The sequence below is a fragment of the Ochotona curzoniae genome, unplaced genomic scaffold, assembly GCF_017591425.1.
Source record: "Ochotona curzoniae isolate NIBS_2020 unplaced genomic scaffold, NIBS_Ocur_1.0 contig_908, whole genome shotgun sequence".
NCBI lineage: Eukaryota > Metazoa > Chordata > Mammalia > Lagomorpha > Ochotonidae > Ochotona > Ochotona curzoniae.
In genome coordinates, this window is record NW_024466607.1 from 12,143,932 (window position 1) to 12,171,623 (window position 27,692).

The 27,692-nt window shown below is 48.6% G+C and overlaps 3 protein-coding genes across 5 annotated transcripts in view; 2 read left to right on the forward strand and 1 right to left on the reverse strand.

Moving 5' to 3' along the window:
- KRBOX1 (KRAB box domain containing 1) overlaps positions 1 to 27,692 on the forward strand; it is a 63,322-nt gene that overhangs the window by 27,525 nt on the left and 8,105 nt on the right. The window contains exon 1 of one of the 3 annotated variants that reach the window (XM_040994312.1): positions 27,259 to 27,432. The exons of 1 other annotated variant lie outside the window; for it this stretch is intronic. The gene's annotated coding sequence lies outside the window, so the exon portion shown is untranslated. Of the gene's footprint in view, positions 1 to 27,258; positions 27,443 to 27,692 lie in introns of those variants that run through there. One more of the 3 variants, XM_040994311.1, reaches the window with a different exon arrangement.
- ACKR2 (atypical chemokine receptor 2) lies at positions 1,034 to 12,372 on the forward strand. The gene is made up of 2 exons (XM_040994310.1): positions 1,034 to 1,075; positions 11,114 to 12,372. The coding sequence occupies exon 2, from the start codon at positions 11,143 to 11,145 to the stop codon at positions 12,292 to 12,294; it is 1,152 nt and encodes a 383-aa protein (XP_040850244.1). The 5' UTR covers positions 1,034 to 1,075; positions 11,114 to 11,142; the 3' UTR covers positions 12,295 to 12,372.
- LOC121165624 (7-alpha-hydroxycholest-4-en-3-one 12-alpha-hydroxylase) lies at positions 17,800 to 20,163 on the reverse strand. The gene has a single exon (XM_040994309.1). It carries the CDS (start codon positions 20,161 to 20,163, stop codon positions 18,661 to 18,663), a length of 1,503 nt encoding a protein of 500 aa, XP_040850243.1. The 3' UTR covers positions 17,800 to 18,660.

The following is a 27,692-nucleotide window of genomic DNA, read 5'->3' on the forward strand; positions in this document are numbered from 1 at the left end:
AATCCATAGTAACATGTCAGTAATCTCATTGTGCTGAGATTATGCAAGGGTACTGGCTGACAGATTTATAGGAATCCTGTGCATTTTATCAAGTCTAAAAATTATTTTAAAGTAAGAATGTTTAAGAGTGGGAGAGCCTAATGAAGGAGCCCAGGTGCTGGAACTCAGCTGTTTTCAGGACCTGGGAATCTGTGGCTGACACTAGATGCCTCCCTGGTTCTTACTCTTCAGAGATGTCCTCACAGTCATTGGGCCTGGAGAGACATGTGGCCCACACATGCATAGGGTCTCCTGAGAATCCATCGCAGGCTTGGCCTCCATTGTCAGAGACTTTCACACCTTAGACAAAGGCAGATGCCCAAGTCCACATCCTACCGTCTGGGAACAATGTCCTTTGATGCTTGGCTCAGGGGAGCAGACAGCTGGCAGGCTGTTATCTGGACAGTGCTGTGATGGTGGTGACTGGAGGGATAGGAGTTGGGAGAGGGGACAAGGGTTTGGAAGTCTAGGAGATGAGACTATGCTGATGCATTGTAGGGTAGCAGGTGTAGCACAGCCTGGAAGGAGACTGGCTGAGGTTTAGCACTGGCCGGAGGAGGACGTGGGAGTGAAACCCCGCTTGGGAGGTGTACAGGATCCCCGAAGCTGGAAGAGCTTGGCAGATGATATTGGGAAGGCCATCTAGGTGGACAGCAGGCTAAGCAGAAGCCCAGGCCTGAACTGGGCTGTTCATGTCATCAGCCCAGTTGCCTGGGAATCATTCCAGGAGGGGTGGCTGGAGACACATGTTTTCCAAAGCGATCAAACAGTTGTGTGTGTGTGTGTGTGTGTGTGTGTGTGTGTGCTTTTACATGTTAGGGGGATCAGTTGTGTTTGACTCATTTTTTTTGTGTAGCAGGGTGGGGTGGAGACAGGGGGTGGTTTTCCTTCCAGTGTAAAAGCAGGAAGCCTGAAGGCAGCTGTCCAGAGTGTGGACGTGCTGTGACAGTCACACTCCCTGAGGCAGAGGCCCCGGCTGCAGCTTCTCTCTGCTCAGGCTTAGCGGGGCAGTCCCACAAGTGGCCACCTGGCTCCGGTAGGTGGGGGATACACTCAGGGTGGGGTGGGCCTGCCTAGGGGCCCCAAGGGGTGACAGGACCTGGCAGCCTGGGAGAGGGCACTGGTGCTGCAGGCAGGGAGGTGCTGAGAGGGGTCAGGCTGGTGCTTTCTCTTTGGGGGCAGCTGTGGGGGCAGTTGCTGCACTCCCTTGGGAGCAAAGTGGTCTCCTCGTCCTTGACCCCAGCCTCACAGATCCTGAAAATCCCTGAGAGTTGGTTGTCAGAGTTGACAGGTGACTTCAGGCATGCTGCTCCTTTCCTGGGCCTCAGTGGGCCCAGATGAGGCAGATGGGACAATGATTTAAGCTCAGTCTTTAAGCCCTCCTGGGGCTCTGTGGTCCTCTTTTGAACCTGTCCTTTCCCTCCCACAGCCCTGTCTTTTTTTTTTCATAATTTCCCAAACTTTCAGCCTGCTCCATTTTCTGTTCCAAAAATCTCCAGTATCCATACAGTTCCTGGAGCCTACAACCCCACCCCTGCCCATAACCCAAGTCACATTCATTTAATCATCGTGTTTATTCATATGAGGGTGTGGAAGGGAACCATTAGTTATATGCGAGGCACTGAGTTAATAATTTAAAAAGCCCCGTGAGGGAGGCATTTTATAAACGTGACAATGAAGGCTCAGGGAGATTAAGTGGTTAGCTTGGGGTTGCTCAGCCATTTGTGTGGGCTAAAGCTTGCAGCCTGTCTATTCCACCTTGCCACAGTGTGTGGTACGTGCTAGTCTCTCTGGGAATAACTGGAGGATGGCTTAGAACCCAACATCGTGCTCCAAGACGGAACACCAGGGGCTCCATTTCAGGCAGCAGTGAGGGGGACCAAAAAAATTTAAGGTCAAAAACCTGTAAAATTCAAACCGAGTTACAGCGTCTCCTACAGGGACTGGGATCTGAAAGTGCTTACTTCTTACTGAACTGCAGTAGGCTTTGGGAGGAAAGGTTCCTCTTGTGACTTTTATCAATGTCACAAACATCCCCATTTCCTGGTAAGAGCCAGGAAACACTTGAGTAATGTGGAATCCCAGGGGCCTGAAGAGCCGGAGGGTTGCACGTATCTTAGGGGCAGAAAGAGGTGACCACCTCTCCCCGAAGGCTGCACAGGGAACTCCCCCACCCCCTGCCTGCTCTGCCAGGGTCTGGACAAGGCCAGTCACTGATTCCACAAAGCCACGAGGGCAGGCACAGCAGACAGCAGGGCTCTGGGTGTGAAAACAAATACAATCACTAGAGGTTCCACCTGGTTGTTTCTGGGGGCTTCTAGCCTCTTGTAATGTACTTTCCCTGTATTTCCGCATTTTTCCTTGAACATATGTTATTTTTGTAATCAGGAAAAATAGTATGTTGCAGAAGTAAAGAGAGAGCAAGTGCGAGGATGGTGGTCTGGGAGTGCTGGGAATCCGAGAGCAGGGCTCTGGGCTAGCCCTGTCTGGCTGGCCATGTGGCCTGTGTCTCCTATGGAACTGGGGGTGTTACTGCTTGCTTCTGTCTTCCCAAAGGAGTGAGGAAGACCCAGCAAGGACCAAGCGGATGTCAGGACTGGGTGCCACTGTGTGAGCCCACAGGTGGGGCTACCTGGGGTGGAGTGACCGGAGGGCAGCAGAGTGTCCTGTGAGTGTGTGGGGCACACGGGCAGTGCTGCCACAGTGTGGTCTGGAGGTCCATCTTTGGAGCAGCCTCAGGGACTTGGTTTCCTGAGGACACACATAGTTGTCCCTTAGTGTTGTTGGGAGATTTGCTTCAGACTCTAAAAGGATGCTGAACCCCGTGTGTGCTCGAGACCCTCATGGAATAAAATGGCATGGTATTGCACATAGCCTATGTACCTTTACGCATGTTTAACTTGAAAACCTGCCTGATTTTGTTTGTTTGTCTTTGAGAGTATTTTAAAAAGTATTTCCACTTACTTGAGAGACAGAGACAAACACAAATCTTCCAACCACACAGGGTGGAATGGTTAGGCCAGGCTGTAGCTCGGCACTCAGTTCTGATCTCCCATGTGGCAGTATAGACCTGTTACCTGCTGCCTTCCAGGCTGTGCATTGGTGGGAAGCTGGACACAGAACTCGAACTCAGACATTCTGTATGATGTGGGCCAGTGGTGTCTTAAGTGCTGTATCGCCTGCTTGCCCCCTCCTGTGCCCTTTAAGTCATCTGTAGACTACTTGCAAACACGCACGCGATGGTCGGTGTTAAGTGCATAGTTGTCAGACTGCACTGTTAGGAAGTAAGGAAAAAAAATATCTGTGTGTGTTCAGCATAGAGGTGCAGCTAGGAGTACCTTTAGTGTTTCCATCTGCAGTTGGCTGAATCTTTGGATTTGGAACCTGAGGATCAGGAGGGTGGCCGTGCTGGCTGTGTGTGGGGGGTTGTCACTCTGTGAGTTTCAGTTTCTCATCTGCAAGACTGAGTCTGTCTCGTCAGGTGCCTGAAGCTTGCTTTTTTTTTTTTTTTTGGTTTTGTTTTGTTTTTTAAGATTTATTTTTATTGGAAAGTTAGATATACAGAGAGGAAGATCTTCCATCTGTTGATTGACTCCCTAAGTGGCTGCAATGGCCCAAGAGGAGCCTATACGAAGCCAGGATCCCGGAGCCTCTTCCAGGTTTCTCACATGGATGCAGGGTCCCAAGCTTTTGGGCCGTCCTCACCTGCTTTCCCAGGCCTCAGGCAGGGCGCTGGATGAGAAGTAGGGCTGCCGGCATTAGAACCAGCACCCATATGGGATCCCTGTGTATTCCAGGTGAGGACTTTAGCCACTAGGCTACTGTGCAGGGCCCTGAAGCCTGCTTTTCATGTTCTTTGAGAGACAGGACAGCTTGATGTCAGGGAGTGCAGACTGTGGGCTCTGCTGCTGCTCTGTGACCTTGGGATAGTTCCCTAACCTCTCTGAGAGTTAGTAATCTCCGTTCTAAAATCATGCTGAGTTGAGTGCTTGGCACAGCATTTGGATTACCCAATCGAAGTCCCTGAATTTGGGTCTCTACTTCTGACCCAACTTTTTAGTAATGTTTCCCCAGGGAGACAGCAAGTGATGGCTCAGGGAGAAGTGGAGCAACAGAGACCGAAGCCGACGTTCATGTGGGATGCTGGCATTGCGGGCACCACGATGCTGGTTCCTGCATGTGTCTTCTAATGAGCTAGCCTGGCCTCTGAGCCTGGTTCAGATCCAGCTCAGCTTTTGACTGTGTGACCTTGGGTAGGTTCCCTAGCCTAGCCTCTCTGCATCTCAGTCTCACATGTAAAATATCTTGCCTCATTTGGCTACAACAAGGGTGAAATGAACCAGTGCCTGCCAGCTGTGTTCTGGGACCAGCGCCTAGTTTATGTTAAATAGTGTTGTTGCTCTTGTTATACACAGATCAAGACTTTATCTGTGTATACCATCTGTATGCCAGCTATCTGGCATTTTCCCATGCCCAGGAGGAAGGAGGCAGAGGGACTCCAACACTGTGGTCACCATGGCCCCCCACAGGCAGATTGTCTCTGGGGCCATCCTTTGTGTTGAGCAGCTTTGGTGGTCAGAGGGCATCCTGCAGCCAGGATGTGGTTGACCTCTTGTGGTTGACCCAGAATCACCTCACAATGCCTGCATCTGCTTTGCCAGTCTCAGGAATGCAGGATGGGAGTGCCAGGGTCATGGGCATGGGGCCAGAGGCAGGCCATCCTGAGAGGATCTGCACAGAGTTTAGGCCAGTGGGACTGTTCCCCAGTTCTCCCCAGAGTCAGGGGAGGAGCTGGGGGTAGCCACAGGGTCACCTCCTGGGATCCAGGTCGAGCCAACAGCAGCTGAGGCCGCACTTGAACAATGGCTCAGGGGGCCACAGTCAGGGGGTTCCAGGAGGATGACACTGCCCAGTCATAGGTTCTCAAGGTCACACTGAAGGGCTGTCAAGGTGGAGCTGGGCCAGGCTGTGGGGGAAAAAATCTAGAAGAAGGATCGGGGCTCAGCTGTGACATGAGGAGCAGAGAAGGGAAGGCAAGAGAGATTGTGTTGATTCATTCTACCCTTGCCTGTAAGATGCTAATTTCATGCTGGTGAGTCCTGGGGACACAGGATCACATGCTCTCCCCACACTTCTCCCCCACCCCCAGCAAGCTACTAGTCTAACAGGGGAGGCAGACAGTCTGCAAAAGGCACCAAGGCTTCCAGGTGGTAGGCACCAAGGCTGGGGAGTGGCGGAGTGGTGAGGCTGGTTTCCAGGAGGGAGGGGCCTGGATTGTGTTTTAAGTCAGATCAGGATTTCCAAATCCTAGGGAAGGCAGCCACTCCAAGTAATGTCAGGTGGCATGGCATTACTGTTACATTCCCCAAACAGCCGTAGCTTTCAGAGGTCAGGTTTTATCTTGTTTATTTGTAAACTTATGTATTTCATCAGCACCACCATGGGTATGGTGTTGACTTCTGAAAAGGGACCTTGATGTGGCCCTGGCTTTATGGGATCATGGCTGGGAAACTGATGTGGGCATAGGGAAATACGTGAGAAAGACACAGTGAATGGGACATAGGGTAAAAAACTCGATGGGATCCTGATGGGGGGACACACTGGTTAAGGTTTATAGGGTGGGGGAGGTGGGATGGTGTCGGGGGAAGGGAAAGACCCTATTCAGAGCATTCAGGCATTCACCATGGGGTGAATTTGCATTTTCTGGCTACTGATGTAGCATTATTGAATGCTGAGTTGGTTAATTCCCGGACAGTGATTTGTAACTGCCCCTCGTAAGGCTGTTGGAGCTGGCCCAGCACCATGCTGATTTTGAGATCCTTCTGCCCCAGGGTTGGACGAAGCACAAAAGGTCACAGGAACGGTATGAATTTCCTATGACTGTAACAAATGACCACAAATGTAGTGGCTTCCAACAACACAGATTGACCACGTGACTGCTCAGGAGGGCCGTGCTCCTTCTGGAGTTATGCTGGAGAGTCTGTTCCTTGCCTCTTGCCAGTGGAGAAGCCACCCATGCTCCATGGCTGAGAGCAGCCTGACTGCCCCACCATCCCATCTCCCACCCACCTCGTGTTAGGACCCTGGTGGCTACACTGAGCGGTGACTACATCCCAGGAGCCTTGATTTGATCACATCTACAAAGTCCCATGGCTTGGGAATGAGGGCTTAGACATCTCTGGGAACTCCTTATTCTGCTATTGCGGGGAGCTGCAGTTTGCAAGGAGGCTCACTGAGCCCTCCGTACATGGTTAGTGACGCTGGAAGTGTTTTCATGTCCTTGTGGGCCATTTGTATGTCATTTTTTAAGCGGGGGAAGATGCTAGTTAGAGAGTACACTACTGTACTGAGGAGAAATGAGGGCTCCATAGCACAGCTGAGTGATTGTTCAGATTATTTGCCTATTTTCAAATTGAATTAGTTGATTTATCTGAGTTTCTTATATAATCTGGACATTAATCCCTTGCTGGCCTATGACTTCCTATGTGACCCTGGAAAAGTTGCTTTTCTCCTGGATCCAATGGGGCTGACAGTTCCTTCTGGATTTGCCTTACAGGAATACTACAGCAGATACAAATGTCAGGTGGAATGTGTGTGTGTGTGCGCGCACATGTGTACATGCACTGGTTGTTATGTTATTGTAATCACTGTGAGTGGTGAAAATGATGCAAGGGCATGGTTGTTCCAGAAGTGAACGAATCTGGAAAGGTTCCCAGAGTGAAAAATCAGGAGGCTGGTGGCCCCAGATAGGAAAGGGGGCAGAGTGTTCCAATAGGAGAGGGGAGCTTCAAAAGAGGCCTGGGCCAGCCCAGGGTCTGCTGACCCTGACCCCTGATTTCAATTTAAACAGTTGTCAGTCTCAGTTATTTGCTAAAGCAAAAGTCAGGGACTTTGAGAAATCGAGTCAAGATCAAGGGCCTGTGCCGACAGCCCTGGAAAGCTCTGCTTAATTTTTGTCACCCTGACTAACAAGCCCCAGTGAGGCCCAAAGTAAGAAGCTTGTGGGCTCCCAATACCAGGCAGGGCTGGGAGGGTCCAGAAATGGTCAGGGCATTGCAGGTGTCCAGGAGAGAAGGGGAGGATCAGCAAAGGCTGGGTGAATTTTCTGAGGGTAATCAGGAGCAGAGCTCTGCCGCAGATAAGCATGCCCCACCCACACTGGACTGCTGGGGTGGGTATGGGGTAGGCATGTGACTGTCCAGACCTGGTCCACCGAGGGTGGGCATTTAGATGCTTGTGGAGTGGGAGGCTGTGCCTGAGCAGCCTTGGTTATGTCCATCAGCTGGGAGGTCAGAGTGCCCCGGGGTACGGACAGAATCAAATGGATCCCTCCCTGGGCACCAGCTCTTGCAAAATTTTACCTGAGTTAGCATTTCTTTTTTGTCAACAAGAACAAACTTCTGCAGGGAAGGATGGGGGAAAATGTTTGTTAGAGTCGTGAAAAACATGAATAGCCCTATTAAATAAGACCTCTTATAAAACAGTCAAGAATTCACAGAAGAAATGCAAATTCGAATTGAACATGTTTTTTTTTTAAAAGTTCAATGTCACTTGAATCAAAGAACAAAAATTAAAGTGAAGAAGTACTTGGTGTAGTTGATTTGCATTCCTCAGTTTATAGCCCATTGTTATCACATTCCCTTTGGTGATTCTGCCCATGCCTCCATAAAACCCCTTCTCCATTCAATCTATTATGCTGAATATGGACTTTCTCTCTTTTCTAACACAAGAGAAATTGAACATGGTTGCTAGTTCATGAACTAGTGAGCACATGTTCACTGGTTCATGTGAGGTTTTCTCTCTTAAAAAAAAAATGGAATAACTGGGCCCAGTGCTGTAGCCTAGTGGCTGGGGTCCTTGCCTTGAACATGCCAGGATCCCATATGGGCGCCGGTTCTAATCCCGGCAGCCCCACTTTCCATCCAGCTCCCTGGTTGTGGCCTGGGAAAGCAGTCAAGAACAGACCAAAGCCTTGGGACCCTGCACCCATGTGGGAGACCTGGAGGAAAGTTTCTGGCTCCTGGCTTCGCATTGGCTCAGCACTGGCCATGATGGTCACCTTGGGAGTGAATCATTGGACGGAAGGTATTTCTCTCTATCTCTCCTTCTCTCTGTATCTATCTGACTTTGCAATAAAAATAAGTAAATCTTTTTTAAAAGTGGAAAAACTGGATATCCATATGTCTAAGAATGCAATCAGACCCCCACAGAAAAATTAACTCAAAATTGATTAAAATCTACACCAAAAACTATGGAGCCATAGAATAAAATGTAAGGAAAATGCCTCATTATATTGGTCTGGGCAAAGATTTTTTGGATGGTATCTCAGAAGCCTAGACAATAGGACCCAGTGCAATGGCTCACTTAGCTAATCCTTCCGTTTGAAAGAATCAGCATCCCATATGGGCACTGGTTTTTGTCCTGGCTGCTCCACTTCCCATCCAATTCCCTGCTTGTGGCCTGGGAAAGCAGTAACGGACGGCCCAAAGCCTTGGGACCCTGCAGCCACATGGGAGACCCGGAAGAGGCTCCAGACTCCTGGCTTCAGATCGGCTCAGCTCCTGCCATTGCAGCCATTTGGGGAATGAACCAGTGCATGGAAGATTTTTTTTCTCCATCTTTTCTTCTCTCTGTAAATCTACCTTTTCAATATTGTTTTAAAGAAGCATAGACAACAAAAGCAAAAGAACAAGTGGGCTGACATCCAATCAAAGGCTCCTGCAAAAGAAAGGAGATGGAATGAGAAGAATCTGTAGAGCAGCAGAGAGTAATGTCCACATGACACGAGAAAGTCAACTAAGCCAAATGCCCAAACCCACATAATTTAATTGGAAAATGGGCAAATGATATGAACGGACGTTTCTGAAAATAAGATACACAGGACCAAGAAGGACATGAAGAAATGTCCAACATCGTTAATTTATCAGAGAAATGTAGATCAAAATTATAATGTTGTGTCACCACAGTACAAGTGGAATAGCTGCGATCGAAAAAGCAGAAAGCAACAGATGCTGGTGAGGATGCGTAGAAAGGGAAGGTCTCGTTACTGGCGCTGGAAACGTAAAATAGTACAGACATTACTGAAAACATCATGGAATTTCCTCAGAAAGCTAGAAATAAGGAAGTTGAGAACACAACGGTGAAGAACAGGGAAGGGTGGAGGGGAAGAGGGGGAGACGCTGGTTAGAGAGTACACAAGTGCCCTGAGGAGAAGTGAGGGCTCCGCAGCACAACCGAGTGATGACCGTTAGCAAGGGTTTATTACGCATGTCAAGGTAGCTAGAAGGAAGAATCCTGAAGATTCTCATCCCAAAGAAACGATCCGTGTTTGAGATGATGAATATACCAATTACCCCAATTTGATCAGTACACGCATTAGATACACATTTCAGTACCAGTTGTACTCCAAAGGTGTAAAACTATCAATTTAAAAAATACAGCTGCAAAATCTGCCACTTGTAATGTGTGAAAAATGTCTTTTGAGAACCAGTAGCGTGTTGGGAAGAAACTTGATCACAGGTACAACTTGTCCCATCTCTGTGATCTGTCCGCATTCCATGCTCCTGGCTTCTCCTGCTCAGGCAGCTGCCCTCTTGAATCAAGTGTCTGTCATTCTGCCACCTTCCCTTTCATCCTTGTGTCCTCCTCCAAAATCTAGTTTTCAGTTTTATTGGCCTTAATTTTATTAAAAAGAGTATCTTGAATATATGTCATGGCGCGTGGAGGGAAGTGGACAGATTGTAGAACAGAGGCTCCGAGGGTGGAGAGGAGAGAGCAGGAAGCGATCTGGAATGTTACCTGTGTTTCAGTTGGAAGTGACTGAGTGGTGGTGTTCAGTCACACAGGGAGAACAGGATGCTGGTGACGGGAGGTGCTGGACTCAGTTCCGGGCCAGGCAGTGGTTTAAGCTAACACCTTGTGAATGCCTGCTGTGTTCTCACGCACCCTATGTAGAACTTGGGGTACTCTGTAGGTAGTTCCCCGTTTCATATCACAGGAAACTCCAAGAGCTAGGTAATTTGATTTTCTTTTTGCAAATGGGAAAACTGAGAGATGAAAAGGGTTAGTAGGTTCTAAGTATGTGAGAAGGTTGGATGGATCTCACTTTTCTGCTGTAAACTGAAATATGATTAAAAAGAAAAACATTGGGCCCGGCGCGGTGGCACAGTGGTTAAGGTCCTCGCCTTGCACGCCCGGGATCCCATATGGGCGCCGGTTCTAATCCCGGCAGCCCCGCTTCCTATCCAGCTCCCTGCTTGTGGCCCGGGAAAGCCATTGAGGACGGCCCAAAGCTTTGGGACCCTGCACCCACGTGGGAGACCCGGAAGAGGCTCCTGGCTTCGGATCGGCATAGCATCGGCCCGTTGCACTCACTTGGGGAGTGAATCATCGGACGGAAGATCTTCCTCTCTGTCTCTCCTCTCTGTATATCCTCCTTTCCAATAAAAAAAATAAAATTAAAAAAAAATCTAAAAAAAAGAAAAACATTGATGTAAAAGCTAAATTATAAATAAAATATTTAAAACTCTCAAGAATGAGGGGAACAGAAGTACAGAGAACTCAAAGCCGGAGTGGATGTTTTAGATAAACTATAGATAAAGTCTAGATAAATGACAGATAAAATAAATAAATTATAGATACAAGTTTTGTCTATAACTTTATTATAGATAAAATAAGATTCAGTGAAGTGGCAATCTCACTAAAAAACAAATTATATGCTACGGAAAAAGAAAAGTATAAACCACACATAAGGAAGAGTAAGGAAATCCAATAGGTAGGTGAACTGATATCCTGGAATAATGAAGAAGAATTTGAAAGTCTTTAGAAGTCTTCTTTAAATGATGAGAGAGAAAAATCAAGAAGTGAAAGCACATTGAAAGAGTTGAAAACAGCTGAGAATATCTGAAGGATGAGTCACTTACTAAGGGTGACACAACTGTGAAGTGGTAGGGCTGGCTGGCCCAGTGCTCCTGTAAGACTGCAGGTGCTGCTGTCTGCTGGAAGGGTGTCCTGGACGTCCATGGCAGTCGAGACTATAAAATGTGATCCTGTTTTTCCTCTAATGCCCCTGCAGAAATCCAGGACCAGGTGCATCTTCCTGACATGGCCACCACTGCCTCCTCTTGGCCACTTACCACGGAGGGTGACGGTGCTGAGAACAGCAGCAGCTTCTACGACTATGACTACCTGGATGAGGTGACCTTCATGCTGTGCAGGAAAGACGCCGTGCTGTCCTTCAGCAAGGTCTTCCTGCCGACCTTCTACAGCCTGCTCTTTGTGTTGGGGCTGGGCGGGAACCTCCTCCTTCTGGTGGTCCTGCTGCGTTATGTGCCTCCCAGGCGGATGGCTGAGGTCTATTTGCTGAACCTGGCCATCTCCAACCTCCTGTTTGTGGTGACACTGCCCTTCTGGGCCATCTCTGTGGCCTGGCATTGGGTCTTTGGGAATTTCTTGTGCAAAATGATGAGCACTCTCTATACCACTAGCTTTTACAGTGGCATCTTTTTCATCAGTTGCATGAGCCTGGACAAGTACCTGGAGATCGTCCATGCTCAGCTCCATCACAGGCTAAGGACCCGGACCAAGAGCCTGCTCCTTGCTGCCCTCGTGTGGACTGTGTCCCTTGCAATCTCGGTCCCTGACATAGTCTTTGTACAGATCCATGAGAATCCCAAGGGTGTGTGGAGCTGCTACGCAGACTTCGGCGGCCACGCGACCACTTGGAAGCTCTTCCTCCGCTTCCAGCAGAACCTCCTGGGGTTCCTCCTCCCGTTTCTTACCATGATCTTCTTCTATTCCCGCATTGGCTGTGTCCTGGTCCGGCTGAGGCCCCCAGGCCAGGGCAGAGCACTACGGATGGCTGCAGCCCTGGTAGTAGCCTTCTTTCTGTTCTGGTTCCCGTACAGCCTCACCTTGTTTTTGCACTCATTGCTGGACCTGCAAGTCTTTGGGAACTGCCAGATCAGCCAGCACCTGGACTATGCACTGCAGGTGACAGAGACGTTTGCCTTCCTTCACTGCTGCTTTACCCCGGTCCTTTATGCCTTCTCCAGTAACCGCTTCCGCCAGTACCTGAAGACCTTCCTGGCTACTGTGCTGAGACGGCATCTGGCACCTGGCGCTGCCCAGGCCTCACTGTCCAACTGTTCTGAAAGCAGCAGCATCACTGTCCATGAAGAAATTACTGGCATGAACGACCTTGGGAAGCGGCAGGCCGAGGGCTTTCCTAACAAGGAAGGCGTGAGGAATAATTAATTCCGAGTGGCTATGAAACAGTCTGGTGAGAGCAGGTAGAACCTGGCTCTGTTGGGCTCCCCACGAGGGCCTCAATGTCCATGTTGTAGACGCAGGGCTCAGCTATCAGTTCTTGGCCATCAGCAGCATTCCTCCCTGCTGCCTTCTCCTTTCTTCACACACTTCCCGGGCTCTGCACTCTCTTCGCTGAACTCGTGCAATTAGTTTCTCCACTGATCTGTGTGCTTCCGTTCATTTCTCTCGCCTGTTCGTTACTCTGTACGCAGCAGCCAGTGTGGCCACAGAACCCTGGGTCTTTCCTCCCACCCCCTGCATGGTGACCTCCCAGGTCTCTACAGTGACCCTTCCAGGATGATGTCATGATCTCCCTGCCCTGCCTCATCCTCGTGTGGCTGCTTTGGCCTCCCAGCTGTATCCCAAACACCCCAGGCTCAACCCTGGGTAACTCCAGCCGTGTCCTCTTCCTGGACTGCTCTTCCCATGGTACCTGTGTGACTCTCCTCAGTTCTTGGCTCAATTGTCTCCTTCCCTGTCAGATGTTCTCTGCCTACCCTCCTTGACAACACCTGCCTTCCCTCCATGCTCCTGGTCTTCTCTTCTTTGGTTTACTTCTAATGTTTTCAACAATGCTCATGATTTCTTAACCTGTTTGTTGTACTAATAGTCATCATCTCCAGCCCCCTATTCTAGGATGGCTCCCCTGCATGAGGATCTTGCTGTGTGGCTCAGTGCTGTATCCAGGTCCCTAACATGGGACCTACCTAGTGTGTAGAAGTCTTTCAGAATGTACCTGTGGGATGTCTAGGTAGAAGGAGGAACACTCTTGTACTAGTTGGGTTTCCATCATTATAACAAAATACCAAGTTTATAAGAAGCAAAGCTTTAGTCAGCTCACAATTGGGAAGTTCAAGTCCAAGCTTGGGTTTTGACCTCTGATGCAGGCAGTGGTGGAGAGGACTGGAGGGCTGGAAGAGGATCATGTGATGAAATAAGATGCAGACCTGAGGATGGACCCCGCCTCACCAACCAGCTTGCAAGAAATACCTTTCAAGGGAACATCATTAGTGAGCTAAGGACCTCCTGTGAGGTGCATTTTCTAGACACCACCATTGGATTAAGATTTGGCCACCAAGTATCATCAACTATAGGACTTTGAGGTTTAAATTCCTGCAAGAGTTGGAAGTCAAGTTTCAATCAGATTGTAGTAACTTTCATTGAGGTATTTCTAGGGAAGAAGAGCCTTAGGCTTTCCACCCAGAAGGCTGTCCCCTTCTCTGAAGCTCAGCTCCAGTGTTGTTCAAAGAACCTTCTTCATAACCTTGAGGTGGCTCCCATCTGGCAGGCAGAAGGAGCAGCCCAGAATTGCATATAGTCTGCAGGAGGAAGGCCTGGATCTGGACCTGTCCCAGAGCCTCCAGGTCTCCCTGAGACCAGCCAACTCCCAAATCTGTCTGATTCCAAGTCTAGGGCTTTGCAAGTAGAATTCTACACATCCTCCTACCCTTATATTCTTCTATTCCCTTTTCATATCCTGGGCATCAGGCACCCTTTGCAGTTTTTGGCACCTTCCTACCTCTCTGCCTTTGCTCCTCTCTGCCCCCCTGAACAGTTGGGATCATTTCAAGTCAGTCATCCTCTCATCATTGTCTTGTGAGAGAATTCCATTTGCTAGGGGGAAAAATCCCTCCTGGGTCCTGCAGCCCTATGCTTTGGGTGCAGGTTGGGTGGAATACAGAATGTAGGCATGTTACAGCCTTACATTTCCCTGGACATAGTCATTCATCAGGGGATGGCATGTGACTGGGGCAGAGCCAGTGACTAGAACTTACTAGAAAAGAGGCATAAAACAAGCTGGAGGAGCTGAGGTTAGGAGCTGCTGTTTCATGAACATGAACTTTTAGGTGAAGGGTGCATCCACAAGGCCCTGGGGTGCCAACGTTCTTGGCTCAGAATCAAGGTGTGGCTGAAGCTCAACCAGATCCTGGACTGACCAGTTAGTTACATGAACCAATAAATTCCTTCTGACATGTGATCGTGTTCCTGTTGTTTACAACCTCAAGCGGCTTCCTGAATGTTCCAGTCGGTCTGAGTATTTTTATCTTCGTGTCTCCGATAGTTGGCCTCCTCCCTGCCCACCTCGCCACAGGTCCACCGGGAATCCTTTCCCTAAGGATCCCCAGCCCCAGAGCGCCATCTCTGTTTCCTCCTAAAATTACTCTTTTTTTTTTTTTTTGCACATGGAACTGCCGAGCAGTAGCTGCTCATGCCTTGACATGGGCTCTCTGCACGTGAACGCGGGTGAGTGGAATAGAGGCTGGGTGAAGGCGAGCATCAAGGCAGCTGTGTGTGAAATCTGCATCTCTCATGCTTCCACCAGTGCTTAGAACATAGTAGATGCTCTCCAAGTACTTTTTTTTTTGTAACGAATGACTGATGGAGAATTGAGCTGTTTACTCCTTCTTCTTGCCTCAGCACTCTCGCCATGAGCCTTGCTTCCCCCTTGACACTGCCTCACTCGTTCTTGACTTGTGTTTTCCCTGTCTGTTCTTCCCCTCCCCACCTCCTTCAGTGCTGCTGGTTTTAGTTTTCTTTTCCCCAGGGCCTCGGAGTTCCCGTTGTCAGGAAGGACTCCTCACTCTTTGAAACGAAACCTTGGGCCCGAAGTGGCAGGTTTGCTTGAGGACAGGGAGGGTGGAGTGTGTTGCTTGGTTGGTCTGGTTGGAATATTAAAGATGTCCAGGGACTGGCACAATAGGCTAGTGGCTAAACCCTCACCTTGAGGGCAAGCGCCAGGATCCCATTTGGGTGTCAGTTCTTGTTCCAGCTGCTTTATTCCCCTTCCAGCTCCCTGCTTGTGGCCTGGGAAAGCAGTGGAGAATGGCCCAAAGCCTGCAGGTCTCCCATGCAGGTGCAGGGTCCCAAAGCTTTGGGCTATCCTTGACTGCTTTCCCAGGTCACAAACAAGGGGCTGGATGGGAAGTAGGGCTGCTGGGATTATAACCAGCACCCATATGGGATCCTGATGTGTACAAGACTTTAGCTGCTAGGCTACAGTGCTGGGCCCAGTTGTTTTTATTATTTTTTTAAAGATTTATTTCTTCTTGTTGGAAAGACAGATCTACAGAGAGAAAGATTCTTCATCCACTGGCTGCTCAATGGCCAAAGCTAAGCTGATCTGAAGCCGGGAGCCAGGAACCTCCTCTGGGTGTAAAACCCCAAGGCCTCCGGCCATCCTCTATTGCATCTTTTCTCCTCACTCCCTCCCAGGCCTCAAGTAGGGAGCTGGATGGGAAGTAGAGCATCTGGGACACAAACTGGTGCCCACTTGGGATCCTGATACATTCAAGGAAAGGAGTTAGCCACTAGGTCATGTGTCAGTCCTGCCCAGGGTCCCTTTGTGCCGGAGTCCAGCTCCAGGTGAGTTCGGAACTAGCGAAGGGTGCGTGGATGAGGCGCAAAGGGAAAAGAAAAGACGGACCACTAGGATTTCATCATAATGGGGCATGCGGGAGGGCTGTCAGCTTTATTTATACAGAATCAGTCAAACTCTGGCTCAGACTTTTTCAAGTGGGTGTTTCTAAAGATAACTCCGCCATTTGTTTCACCTAAGGCTAGGATGTTATCCACCTGGCGTCGTGGCTAGGAGAAAGTTCTCAATAGATGGTGCATATCAATCAGTAACCAATCAGTAATGCATTCCTACCACAATTCTCATTCTACAGCTTGGTCTTGAGATAGTCAAGGAAGGAAGAACTTCACAGGAGGGACCTAAAAGATCAAAGAAAGAGGGAAAGCATAGATTCCCACTACACCTGAAGACAGAACACCCTTGATTAGCATAGGATCAAAAGGGGGAGTTAGCACCCTTGATTAACATATGGTCAATGCGGAGGGAAAACCCTAAGCCCTATGGCTAAAACAGTATCAGCAACATCAACTTCCAAGCTCACGTCGGTAGTAAACATTAACTCCACAGAGGCAGACAATGCCTAAATAGATTACAGAAATCTCAATGGCATTGTCCAGTGTCCATGCAAAGGGAGGTGGAGCTGCATTCAGGTGGTCATAGAGACATCTGTCAGGTGGTTGAGTGTCCACTGCGTCGAGGCGGTTGGAGAGACATCTGCCAGGTCTTGCCACACAGCTGGAAGCTCCTCACAGTCTTGCCAACAAGGGAGCTGTTTTCACACCTCCATGTCATCCGCACCCACTGCACAGACCTCAGCACTCCTGGGCTCTCTAGCAGACCCTTGGGTCCATGAAACTACTTGGGGATCTACACAAAGTCTTTGCTTTTCATCCTAACTCAGGCCTTCAGCCCAGCTGTCTCCTATACAAAGGTTGGTCTCCTGTTTCACATCCCCTTAAAGTGTGGTGAAAAAGAGGGGCCCTGGCATGGGCTTGCGCAGGCCACGGAGGTGTGTGAAGGCCCTGGCTCTTTCCCCGGCACACCACTGGACCCAGACCCAGGACCTAGCTGTGTGGCAGGGTCATTGGTCAATTCTGCAGAAACAGCTCCCTGTTTTCCCATTCTATTCTCCCATGCTCCTTCTCTGGCTCTTCTTCCAACCCAGGGGTGGGTCTTTCTAACTTCTAGCCAGACAGAGTTCAAGCAGGCTCCAGGAAGATAGCAGCACTTGAAGGTTGCTCAGGCCCCAAAAAAGGCACCAGGGCCACACAGCTAGTTGGAATAGACTCCTGGGCCCAGCTCAGACCCCGCCCACTTCTGAGAAAACTCCAGGCAGAACAGGCAACATCAGGAGAAAGGAGGGAGTTGTTCAGGCATGTAGGATGGAGTGGCAGAGAGAAAACTCATGGATAGTCTTCTAGGAGGTCCATGCTGGCTGGGCCAGCAACATCTTACTCTTGTCTACATCTTACTCTCAGACACCACCATCATTCCCCATCTAGGGCCCTACCTTCTGCCAATTGTGGCTCTGACAACAGCATCCCACCCCTCACCCCTCTGGGTTTGGCACTGAGGATCATCTTCTTCTTCACAGCCAGAAGCCAAGACTTGGAGGAATAGAAAATGATTAGAACTAAATTAGCCAAGACTAGAAGTTTCTCAAATTTAATCTACATTTAAGGTCCTGGAGATCAAGATGCCACACTCTGGATGACTCCAGTCCGAGGCAGAGGGCAGCAGTAGGAAACCAAGACCAAGGACATCTGACAGGTGCACTGTAGTAGCAATGGTGCTGGGCTCCTAAGGGAAATGAGACATCTCTGGTAGAAGATGTGACAGGTCAAATTCAAGAAGGTTCCAAGGCACTGTGGCTGCGGTAAAAACATCACCTCTACTTCAGGAAGAAAGTTGGCCAAGAGGAATTGCACTGGACTGAGGGATTTGGAGACAAACTGTGGTGAAAGTAAACATTAGGTATGTTGAAGCAGTGGAGAACTGGGAGAGTAAAAGTGACAGCCAGAGACACGTTTGGACAAAGGGTAAACAGCACAGGTTTGTAGGGAAAGATGAAGATCACAGGGATAGGAGTGGCAGAGGGGGTGGGGAGGAGGGAACAGTTTCAGGAGCCTCTCAGGGAGCTGAGCTGCTGGGACTGGGGCAAGATCTCATGTAGGGGAGGCAGAGGGAGGAAGCAAGCGTGCCTTTGTTTTCTAGGATGGAAGTGTCTTGAGCCAGGAAAGAGGGAAGCAGGAGCAGGGATGGCTTAGGGCAGAGGCCAGGGGACACAGGCCAAATTTTGTGTGAGCTGAGCTGTCAGAGATGTTGAGTTCTTGGGGACTTTTAGGCGACTGGGGAATGAGAAAAAACTCCAGGTGCTGCCATGGGTGCAGAAACCCATGGAGAGTGGAGGCCACCCCAAGGCAGAGTGCAGAGAGAAGCTCAAAAGAGGACATGATACAAAGCAGCCTTTTTAAGACCTGTGCTTTCCATTACCAGGGCCATGTGAGGTTAAAATACACCTAGAATGTGGTTAATCTGCAACCAGTGTAAAGTACACATGAGGTTTATTTATTTTTTTTTAAAGGAATGTAAACTAAGAGACATGGGTATTGATCACCTGCTGAAATGTTATGAAACACTTATTTTGATTTTGGGGTAAAGTAAAGCAACAAATCGCAAATGTTTTCTTTTTTGCCTTTTAAACAATACACCCACTAGAAGATAGTATGTCCCCTTTCCCCTTCCCAGGGCTTTCACTGTGAGAGGGTTTTACAGAAGCCAGCAGGAGAGGTGGTGGCTTCAAGAGAGAATGACAAGGAGAGGACTGGGAGGCCTGACAGCCAGGAGATCAACTAGGACAGAAGCACCCAGGGTTGCCGCAGAACCAGAGGGAGGGGAAGGGGGCCAGTGGGACCTGGAGCCCCTTCGGTCTGTCTTGCAGCCGGCTTGGCCAAAGTTCAGTCCAGGGGCTTCAGGCGATAGCGGATTTGCACGTCCTGGCTCGGCTGCATGGTTCCAAAGCCCCAGCGCCGAGGGTCAATAGGCGGCACGGGTGTGTTAGGATCCACCAGCTCCAAGTCAAAGTAGTTGACCATGAGCAGGACAAAGAGCTTCATCTCACTGAGAGCAAAGAATCTCCCAGGGCAGATGGAGACGCCTGAGCCCCAGGGCATGGTGTAGTGGTGGATTTTCTGGCCTGCCTTATAAAAGTCCATTTTGCGGCTCCCGTTGGGGTTGAGGAAGCGATCGTACTTGAAGGTGGTGGGCTCTGGGTGGATCTCAGGGTCCATGTGCACTGAGAGGTAGGGGAAGAGGGTCACGATGTCTCCCCGGCGGAATAGGCACTGCCGCCCATTGGCCATCGTCAGGACATAGTCTTCCTGCACCACCCGGTAGAGCGTGGGAGCAGCGCCCAGCCTCAGAGTCTCCTCCATCACGCTGTCCAGCACGGGGATGTGTTGCAAGGCACTAAGCTGGAAGGTGAAGGACTGCTTGACTTCCAGCCTCACCTTGCCCAGGACCCGGGTGGCCTCCTCCTTTACAGCTTGCATGGCTTCCGGGTGTTTCAGGAGGAACAGGAGAGCCCAGAAGGAGGCAGGTCCTGTGTTTCCCAGGGAAGCCCAGAGCATCATGAAGTTGAACTTGCTCTGCATAACTGGGGCTACTCCATGCTCCCTGAGAAACTGCAGCATGTGACCTATCCAGGTGCTCATGCCTTCTTTCTCCTGGCTGTGCTTCTCAGACAGCTGCTCGTGAAAGAGCTGCTGGAGGTGGCCTACTTCTTGCCACTCCCGGGGCCCCAATAAAGAATAGACAAACCTGGGGAAAAGAAGGTCAAACCTGCGGAACTTCATGAATATCTCTTCAGCCTGGAGCAAGTCCTGCTTCTTGTCCTTGGTGTGGCCAAATAAGCTCAGGTAGCCAGCCTTGAACATGACGCCATAACAAAAGTGAAAGAGACCAACCTCATGCCATTGGTTGGCATCTGGATCCCGGCCTTCGGGCCCCAGCATCACCAGCGACAGGCTGTCCAGCATGACCTTGTTGAGGTCTTCCAAGTTGGGTCCCATGAGATACTTGGTACTGGCCGAGTGCATCATCTCGTAGTCCCCTTCAATTGACCGGTATCCAAACACCTTCAGCACCAGTGTCTTTGCATATTCCATAAAGTCAAGTTTTCTTTTCACATCCTTGAGGATGGGGCCAAAGGAGAGAGGATCCATGACAAAGGTGAAGTACTGGCCCCCCAGCTGCACGGTGAACACATCCCCATGCTTGGACTGCATATGCTTCAAGAACTCAAGCATGTTCTTCCGGAAAATCATGGCATGGCCCAGCCAGGGTATGGTGCCCTTGTCCAGAGGAGGCTCCTGGGGTCTACGTTGTCGGAGCAACCCTGGCAGGCACAGGTACCCCACAATAACCACGAGCAAGGCCACTAACAGTCCCCAGAGCACCATGGCTATGTTTGTGTGGCTTACGTCCGGGATAGGTTATTGTTCTCTAGGTGCAAACAGAGTTTGATGAGGTCTTGACAAGTCCAGGAGAATAAAAGTGTGTTCACCTGGATCTTGTACTATTAGAAAGTTACAGATCATAGCAAGTAGGCAGTGCCTTGGTGTGACGCATGACGGAAACCAATCAGGTGGGCAGAGGAGTGGCTAGGAGAAGGTGCTGAGGGAAACACTGGCTCTGGGCAAGTCTGCCCACTAGTCTCATGTTTGCTCTGATCTTTTCAGACTCAGCACCCTTCTCTCAAAGGCTACCTGGTCCTCACTCCTCCTCCTCCCAGGACCCACTGACCTGTACTGACTTCTGAACTTGTATATTTTCAGGCTCTTTCAGTAGACATATACCAACCATACATGAAGCGCCACATTCACTCCTTCTCATTTTAAAAAGATTCAATGAGGGCTGGTGTTCAGTGCAGCTGTTAAGACAATGCTTGGAATACCTGCATCCCTTAACAGAGTGCTGGTGCTTAAGTCCCAACTCCAACCCCAATTCCAGATTTCTGCGAATGTGTTCCCTAAGAGGCAGTAGGTCATGGTTCAAGACTTGGGTCCCTGTCACCCATGAGGGGACCTGAATTGAGCTCTGAACTGCTGGCTTCAGCCTAGCACAGTCCCAGCTGTTTCAGGGAGTCATCCAGCAGATGAGAGCTGTTGTCTATCCCTGTGCCTTTGGAATAAAAATAAATGTGTAAAAATAAATAAAACACTCAAATAAAACCTCCATACTGAGTTGACCTCCCTAAATCAAACTACTTAATCTCACTATGCCTCCATTCTGATATCCATGACATGGGGATAATGATCATGTCCAGTAGATGTGGTTGTAAGGCAAAAAGAGGCAATATAGGAAAAGCAGCCAGACCAATGCTTGGCTCAGGTCCAGGTTCTGTATGTGTCCACTGGGGTCCTAAAGCCTTTTCTGCTACTCTGCCCTTTGCCTTGGTTCCATGCAGTCCTGTCTCATTTCTTCATCCTTGTTGGACTGCCTCTCTTCGACCCTGTGTCTCAAGGATGCTTATAAAAGCCAGTCAAGTCTATTCTTACCTTTGCATACAGAAAAAACACACAGAGGAGCCTGAACCTGGGTAGGGGTTGCTGCCTGCACCTGGGAGCACAAGTGAATGAATCCAATCTCAGGGACCCATAGAACTTCACATTCTGAGAACTCTTCACACACAGTGTGCAGTCTCAGAAAGCTCTCTCCTGGAGCCTTCCACGGGCCCCACTGCCTTGCCTGCTGGCCTTTCCAACAAGAAGGCAGAACCCAGAATCAGGGAATGTCAAAGCTGTAAGTGTCAACCAATCTCCTCATTTTACCAGGAAGCTCTAGGCTGCAGGGGTGCTATGGACTTTGCCTGCCGTGGGGCTCTCAGGTACGCTCAGGCTGTTGAGTAGGAGACATCTGTGGTGTACCAGTCCAGGCCCAGCCAACGGGCTTAAGATAAGAAGGCTGTGACACAGAGTCCAAGATTTTATTAAGTAACCAGAAGTGTAGTTCAGATCAAAACAAAACAAAAAACGTCCTGATTTTAGTCTTTGTGTTACCTGCTGAAACTGAATCCACTCATAATCCTCCAGTTACTCTTTAACTGCCAAAGGACTTGAAAACATGGACTTTGGCCCTTCAGATTTCCAAACTCCCTCCTGACTGAACTTTTCTTTGTGCGGTTGTTTGGCTGGGTGCTAGAAACATTTACACTCCACCAGGTGACGATCAAGTCAGTGTATGATTTAGAAGGCAAACTTGTGGGGAGCCGTGCAGTTGGGTCGGATGGCATGGGTGTGTGATGAACACCGCTCCTCAGTTAGCAAGGCTGCGAGGAGTTTCTGGCTGCGAGGCAAGGCCCGGCAGAATGTCTCTGGTCACCTCATTGCTGCCTCACCCATTGTATGGAACTCAATCACCTCTCTGATATTTCATAGAATTCTTCTGAGGGTGTTGTTGTTGTTTTTCTGCTAATGTGAAGTGATTCCTGTAACTGATATGACACCTCAAATTGATCTATCATGTTATGATAAAAACACCTGTAGTAACATAAGGCTATGACACACAGTTAAAAGTATACAATAATACAATTGAGCCCACTATGTTTCCAAACATCCTGCTATGTGCCCACTTTTGTTCTAAAGTTTGCCCTAGTGTAAGTAATGTTTTCCTTAAGAAATGGCTTGATAATATCTTGCAACAGATGGCAATCATGGAGGTACAAAGAGTTTGTTTACCATGCACCTCAAACTGTTACAACACATGATATGACGCATTTTAGTTTCTTACCACAGAAAACAAAAGTATATGGGGCATCTTTTATAAGGAAATAAATGTGAACCCCGTCAAATTGGCTTAAAATCTCAATCTTATATTGGCACTTATATTTAGAGAAAGAAAATAGTTTAAAGGAAGTTTCTTGTAAGAGGCCCTCTGTTTGTAGACTAGCTGAATTGCCTTGATCCCTTTCACTGCCCTTTAACAAAAGAACAAAAAACAATTGAATCAGCACTAGGTGACGGTGACCGTAATTAATGCATGGTTTGATTATAAAATTTAACAAAGAATCTATGTTATATGCTTTTATAAAATCCTTTTACTTATGATCTTTTAATTCTGTATTCTTAATATTTTAATCAATATTAGTTTGTGTTTAGTAAAAGTTGATTTTGAGTATAAGTAAACTACTTGTCACTATGTAACTGCATGCGCTGCCAACCGTGGAGTTCCTGGTTTCAGCCAGGTGATTGCAGGTTTCAATGAGTAATGGTTTGTTAAGAATGTTTTCTTTGAAATAGAAAAATATTTTTTAGGATTGCTTCTTGCATTTTCATAACCATGATGTAATGAAAAATGAAACAATTGGATGTTGTGAAAAAACTTGTGATGATTTATGTATAAATAAAGAAGGCAACTTTTCTGAGTTGTCCATTATGAGCATCAAGTCATAGTGGTCCGTGTCTTATCTCTTCCTATCATTTCGCCGATCCACGCATTTTTTGCAAGCTCTCAGTCAGCTGGAGCTGGTCTCCGGCACAAACTGAGTTCTTTTCTCAACTGCCATCCACTTTTGATCCGATCCAGAACATTCCTACTTCTGAGATGTCAAAACAGGAGTTTGGGGCATGGCATAATGGCTCCTAACTAACCCTCCCCCCTGCAAGGACCAGGATTCCATATGGGCAGTGGTTTGTATCCTGGCTGCTCCGCTTCCTATCCAGCACCCTGCTTATGGCCTGGGAGCACAATGGAGGTCAGCCCAAAACTTTGGGACCCTTCACCCATGTAGGGGACCTGGAAGAAGCTACTCGCTCTTGGATTCAGATCAGCTCCTGCCATTGCGGCCATTTGCAGAGTGAACCAGCAGATAGAAAATCCGTCTCTGTCTCTCTTTTTCTCTGTAAATATTTACTTCCAACAAAAATAAATAAATCTTAAAAAAAAACAACCCTAGAGGCTGAATTTAGGCATTTGCCAGCTGTGAAATGTTATTATAAAGTTGTTGGGTGGTACATTCACTCTGGGGACTACAGAGATGAAGGTATGCAGTGGAAGAGGATGGAGGGGGAGAGTGGGAATGAGAATGACCTAGTTAGCATCCATGGTCATCCATGTTGATTATCCCCCTTGCCACCAAGATCATCACCTTAAGACTACTGTGAACTGAGTGTTAGGCTCAACGGTTTATATCCATAGTGCATTTCAATATTTTTTTTTAATCAAAAAGGAAGAAAAATCAGACAGGAAGAAAAATAGAAATTTACAAAGCCTAAAGTTAATTAACATGCTACTGGATATGATAGTCTATATTACACAACTACTGTATATCCCCTTAAATGAAAAGCCACAAAACAAAATTAACAGGAAGAAAGGAAAAAATTAAAAATGCCATGAAGTTAAATAACATGCTACTGAATGACTAATGTGTCATTAAAGAAATGAAAAAGAAAATCAAGAACCTTCTTGAAGAAAGTGTTACTGTATGATCTATGGGTCAGTAAAGAATTTAATGAGGAAGAAAGTGTTTGGAAGAGATGAAATTAAGTTTAAAAAACCTATCAAAATCTGCTGATCTTTGTTGGTGAGATATGTCTCTTGTAGGCAACAAATAGATGGGTTTTATTTTTTTAATCCAGTCTACTTATGTATGACGTTTGATTAATAAGTTTAACCATTTATATTCAAAGTTAATATGAATGGGTGGTAATTTGATCCTGTCATTTTTGCAATGGATTGTTCATTGATTTAGTCTTCAGCATTTGGTTGTGGTCATGATGAAGATTCATTACAGGTATATGATAAGGATCATAACTAGATCATAAAGGGGAAAAGATAGTCTTCAGGCATTCAGGGTCAGGTTTCCTGATGCTTCCTCCTCACTATGGGGACTATTCAGAGCTCATTCTCCTCCTAAAAAGAAAAGCACAGCAGCATGTGTGCATGTTTCTGCCCAAAGAAAGTCATTAGAGAGCCGGTACATAAGGCTTTATTGGAGGACAAGCCATGTAGGTACTTTTTTTTTTTTTAAGATTTATTTATTTATTGGAAAATCAGATATACAGAGAGGAGAGACAGAGAGGAAGATCTTCCGTCTAATGATTCACTCCCCAAGTGAGTGCAACGGCCGATGCTATGCCGATCTGAAGCCAGGAGCCAGGAGTTTCTTCCGGGTATCCCACACGGGTGCAGGGTGCCAAGGCTTTGGGCCGTCCTCAACTGCTTTCCCAGGCCACAAGCAGGGAGCTTGATGGGAAGCGGGGCCGCCGGGATTAGAATCGGTGACCATATGGTATTCCAGCACGTGCAAGGCGAGAACTTTAACCACTATGCTATCACACCCAGCCCCAGACCTGATTCTTTTTTTTTTTTTTTGAGAGTTTAGCATTTTCTTTAATTCATCAATGTATTACCCAGACCTGATTCTTATGTGTGCTTGCCAATAAGAGTCTGGATGGCCCACCTCACCTCAGCATTTACTAGTGGGGGCTACACAGCCTAGCCCAGCCCAGCCATCCCCCAGACTTGGCCCTCATGTGAAATGGCTTGTGTTGTGGCCTGACCTGGCTTGACCCACACTCCATTCTGGCGCTCGGATTGCCAGTGGGAAGAGCTCCCATCCACTGATTCACTTCTCAAGTGTCCACAACAGTCAGGGCTTATCTAGGCTGACGTAAGGAACCAAGAACCCAATCTGGATCTCCTAGGTAGGTGGCAGAGACCCAACTAGTGCTGCCTCCCAGAGTGTGCATTAGCCAGAAGCTAGAATCAAGAGCAGACTTGGGACTTGACCTAGCCACTCTGAAGTGGGCTGCACATGGGATGCATGCTAACTGCTGTGCCGAATGCCCACACCAATGACAGTCATTCAACAGAAGTCATGGTTGTACAAGGTAGGATTCATTGATCATACGGTAACATTCCCAATGCACTGCCATTCACGGTTTTCAGTGTAACTTAAGACTTGTATTTGTAGTCATTGTAACCTTGAGATAATCTTCGAGATAATTTTTTTTTTAAAATGATTTGTTTATTTGAAGGGCAGAGTGAGAGAGCTTCTACTGGTTCACTTCCCAAATGGCAGCAACAGTCAGAGCTGGAGCCATCCCATGCCGGGAGCCAGGGGCACAAGCACTTATGCCATCCTTTGCTTCTTTTCTCAGGCCATTAGCAGGAGGCTGAATGGGAAGGAGGGCAGCCGGGACTTAAACCAGAGCTTGTGCAGGATACCAGCGCCATAGGGTGGTAACTTCACCTATTATGCCAACATGCCAGTCCCAAGACAGAGAACCTTTACAAGCCAGGTAGCATGCTGATGCAACATCATAACTAATTATGAACCCATCATTAAGTAAATGGTGTTAGAGAACTGAAGAGACAAGGTCTGTATTATTGCAGCACTTGGATGAGTTTGATGACATAGGAGGGAAGCAACAGGACCAAGAGGTGGCAGTATTGCACAACAAGTCTTATGGGGCAGTTCTTGCTCAGGACTGCATGAAATGGGGTTTCTTACAGAAGGGTTTTCCAGAGCCTGAGGCTGCTACACAGAAGGGGAAGAGGGGGCGAGAAGTCACAGCACAGAGAGGGATTGGAGAGGAGACCTACATTTACAGGTAGTATTATCCAGCAGCAACTTAGGAATCTGGATCAGAGAGCTTTGAAGGGCAATAGCAGTTGCCAAATGGTCTTGTAGCCACAGGATTTGTCTTATCTGTGGCCAGATGTCAGATGCAGTTTCATGGTTTAGACACCATTGAACCAGGCTTATGCGAGAGGCTGGCATTGTGGCATAGTGGGTTAAGCCACTGCCTGCAATTCTGCATCCCGACTGCTCTATTCCAATGCAGCTCCCTGTTGATGGGAATGGGAAAACAGTAGAGGATGGCCCAAGTGCTTGGGTCCCCCGCACCATCATGGGAGATTCAGAAACGGCTGACTCCTGGCTTCAGCCTGGCCTAGCCCTGGCTGCTGCAGTCATTCAGTGAATGAACCAGCAGATAAATGACTTCTCTCTCTCTCTCCCTCTCTTTGCTAACTCTGCCTTTCAATAAAGCAAGTGGATGTGTAAGGTTGTGTCAAATAAATGTACAGTAGTTAAATATCAGTACCCCTGGTGTTGGGTGTGAATTCCTTACAGTTTTACAAGGTTATCACTCAATGACAAGGAACACGTAGATACAACAGGGTAGAAATTGCATTCGTTTAGTGTTCAAAACAGTAAAGCTTTGGTGAAGGTAAACGGCCTTTCTAAAGTGAACACCACAGGCCCCTCTAGGGCACAGACTGAGCTCCTGTTTGAGCAGGAAGCCCCTGGGGACTGCCAAGGGGGCGGGAGTGGGCTGCACCCTGGCCCAGCTGGGCCCTGTCTGCTCCCCGGGTGTTTCATAGTCTGCACAGCCCCGCCTCCCCCGCGCCGAGGAGATCAATGTGCCTGGTCTTGGCAGCTCAACTCTGCACGAGGCTCCGCGAGGCACCCATGTGCCAGGCCCCCTTGCCTACCCTGTCCCCTGGGGCTTGTCTCGCGAGAACTGGAAGGCGGGCCCCCTCACCAAGAGGCGGGCTCCTCTGGGAGCCTCGAGAACGTTCTGGGAGGGGCAGGAGTGGGTTGGTCTGTCCGTGAGTGACGAACTGCCGGGCGGCCATAGTGAACGCGAGGGGTTTGGTTGGTGAGGAACGAAGCGCAGTGCTTCGCGACTGTTGACAAACCGCAGAGGCCGCAGACAGCCCCGGTGAGAGCTGGTGAGGCTTGGGCAGAAGGACGGGATAGGAACCCAAGGGAGGTGGGCACAGTTCCTTGGAGTCCTCATCTGAACCCCACAATCGGCCTGGTGGCATCGTCGTTGTCGAGGAGGGGGGACGTTAATATGTCCGGGACGCCGCGGCTGGCTCCTGCCCCCCCTCTTTTCCCTGTACCCAGGACAGCATGGGGTGTGGACCCAAGATTCAAGGGTTGACCCCGAGGCCCTCAAAACTCTGGAACTGGCCACGC

What these genes read in the sequence shown, in the direction of transcription:
- ACKR2 (XM_040994310.1), top strand. Translation starts at nt 11,143, where the DNA reads ATGGCCACCACTGCCTCCTCTTGGCCACTTACCACGGAGGGTGACGGT.
- LOC121165624 (XM_040994309.1), bottom strand. Translation starts at nt 20,163, where the DNA reads ATGGTGCTCTGGGGACTGTTAGTGGCCTTGCTCGTGGTTATTGTGGGG.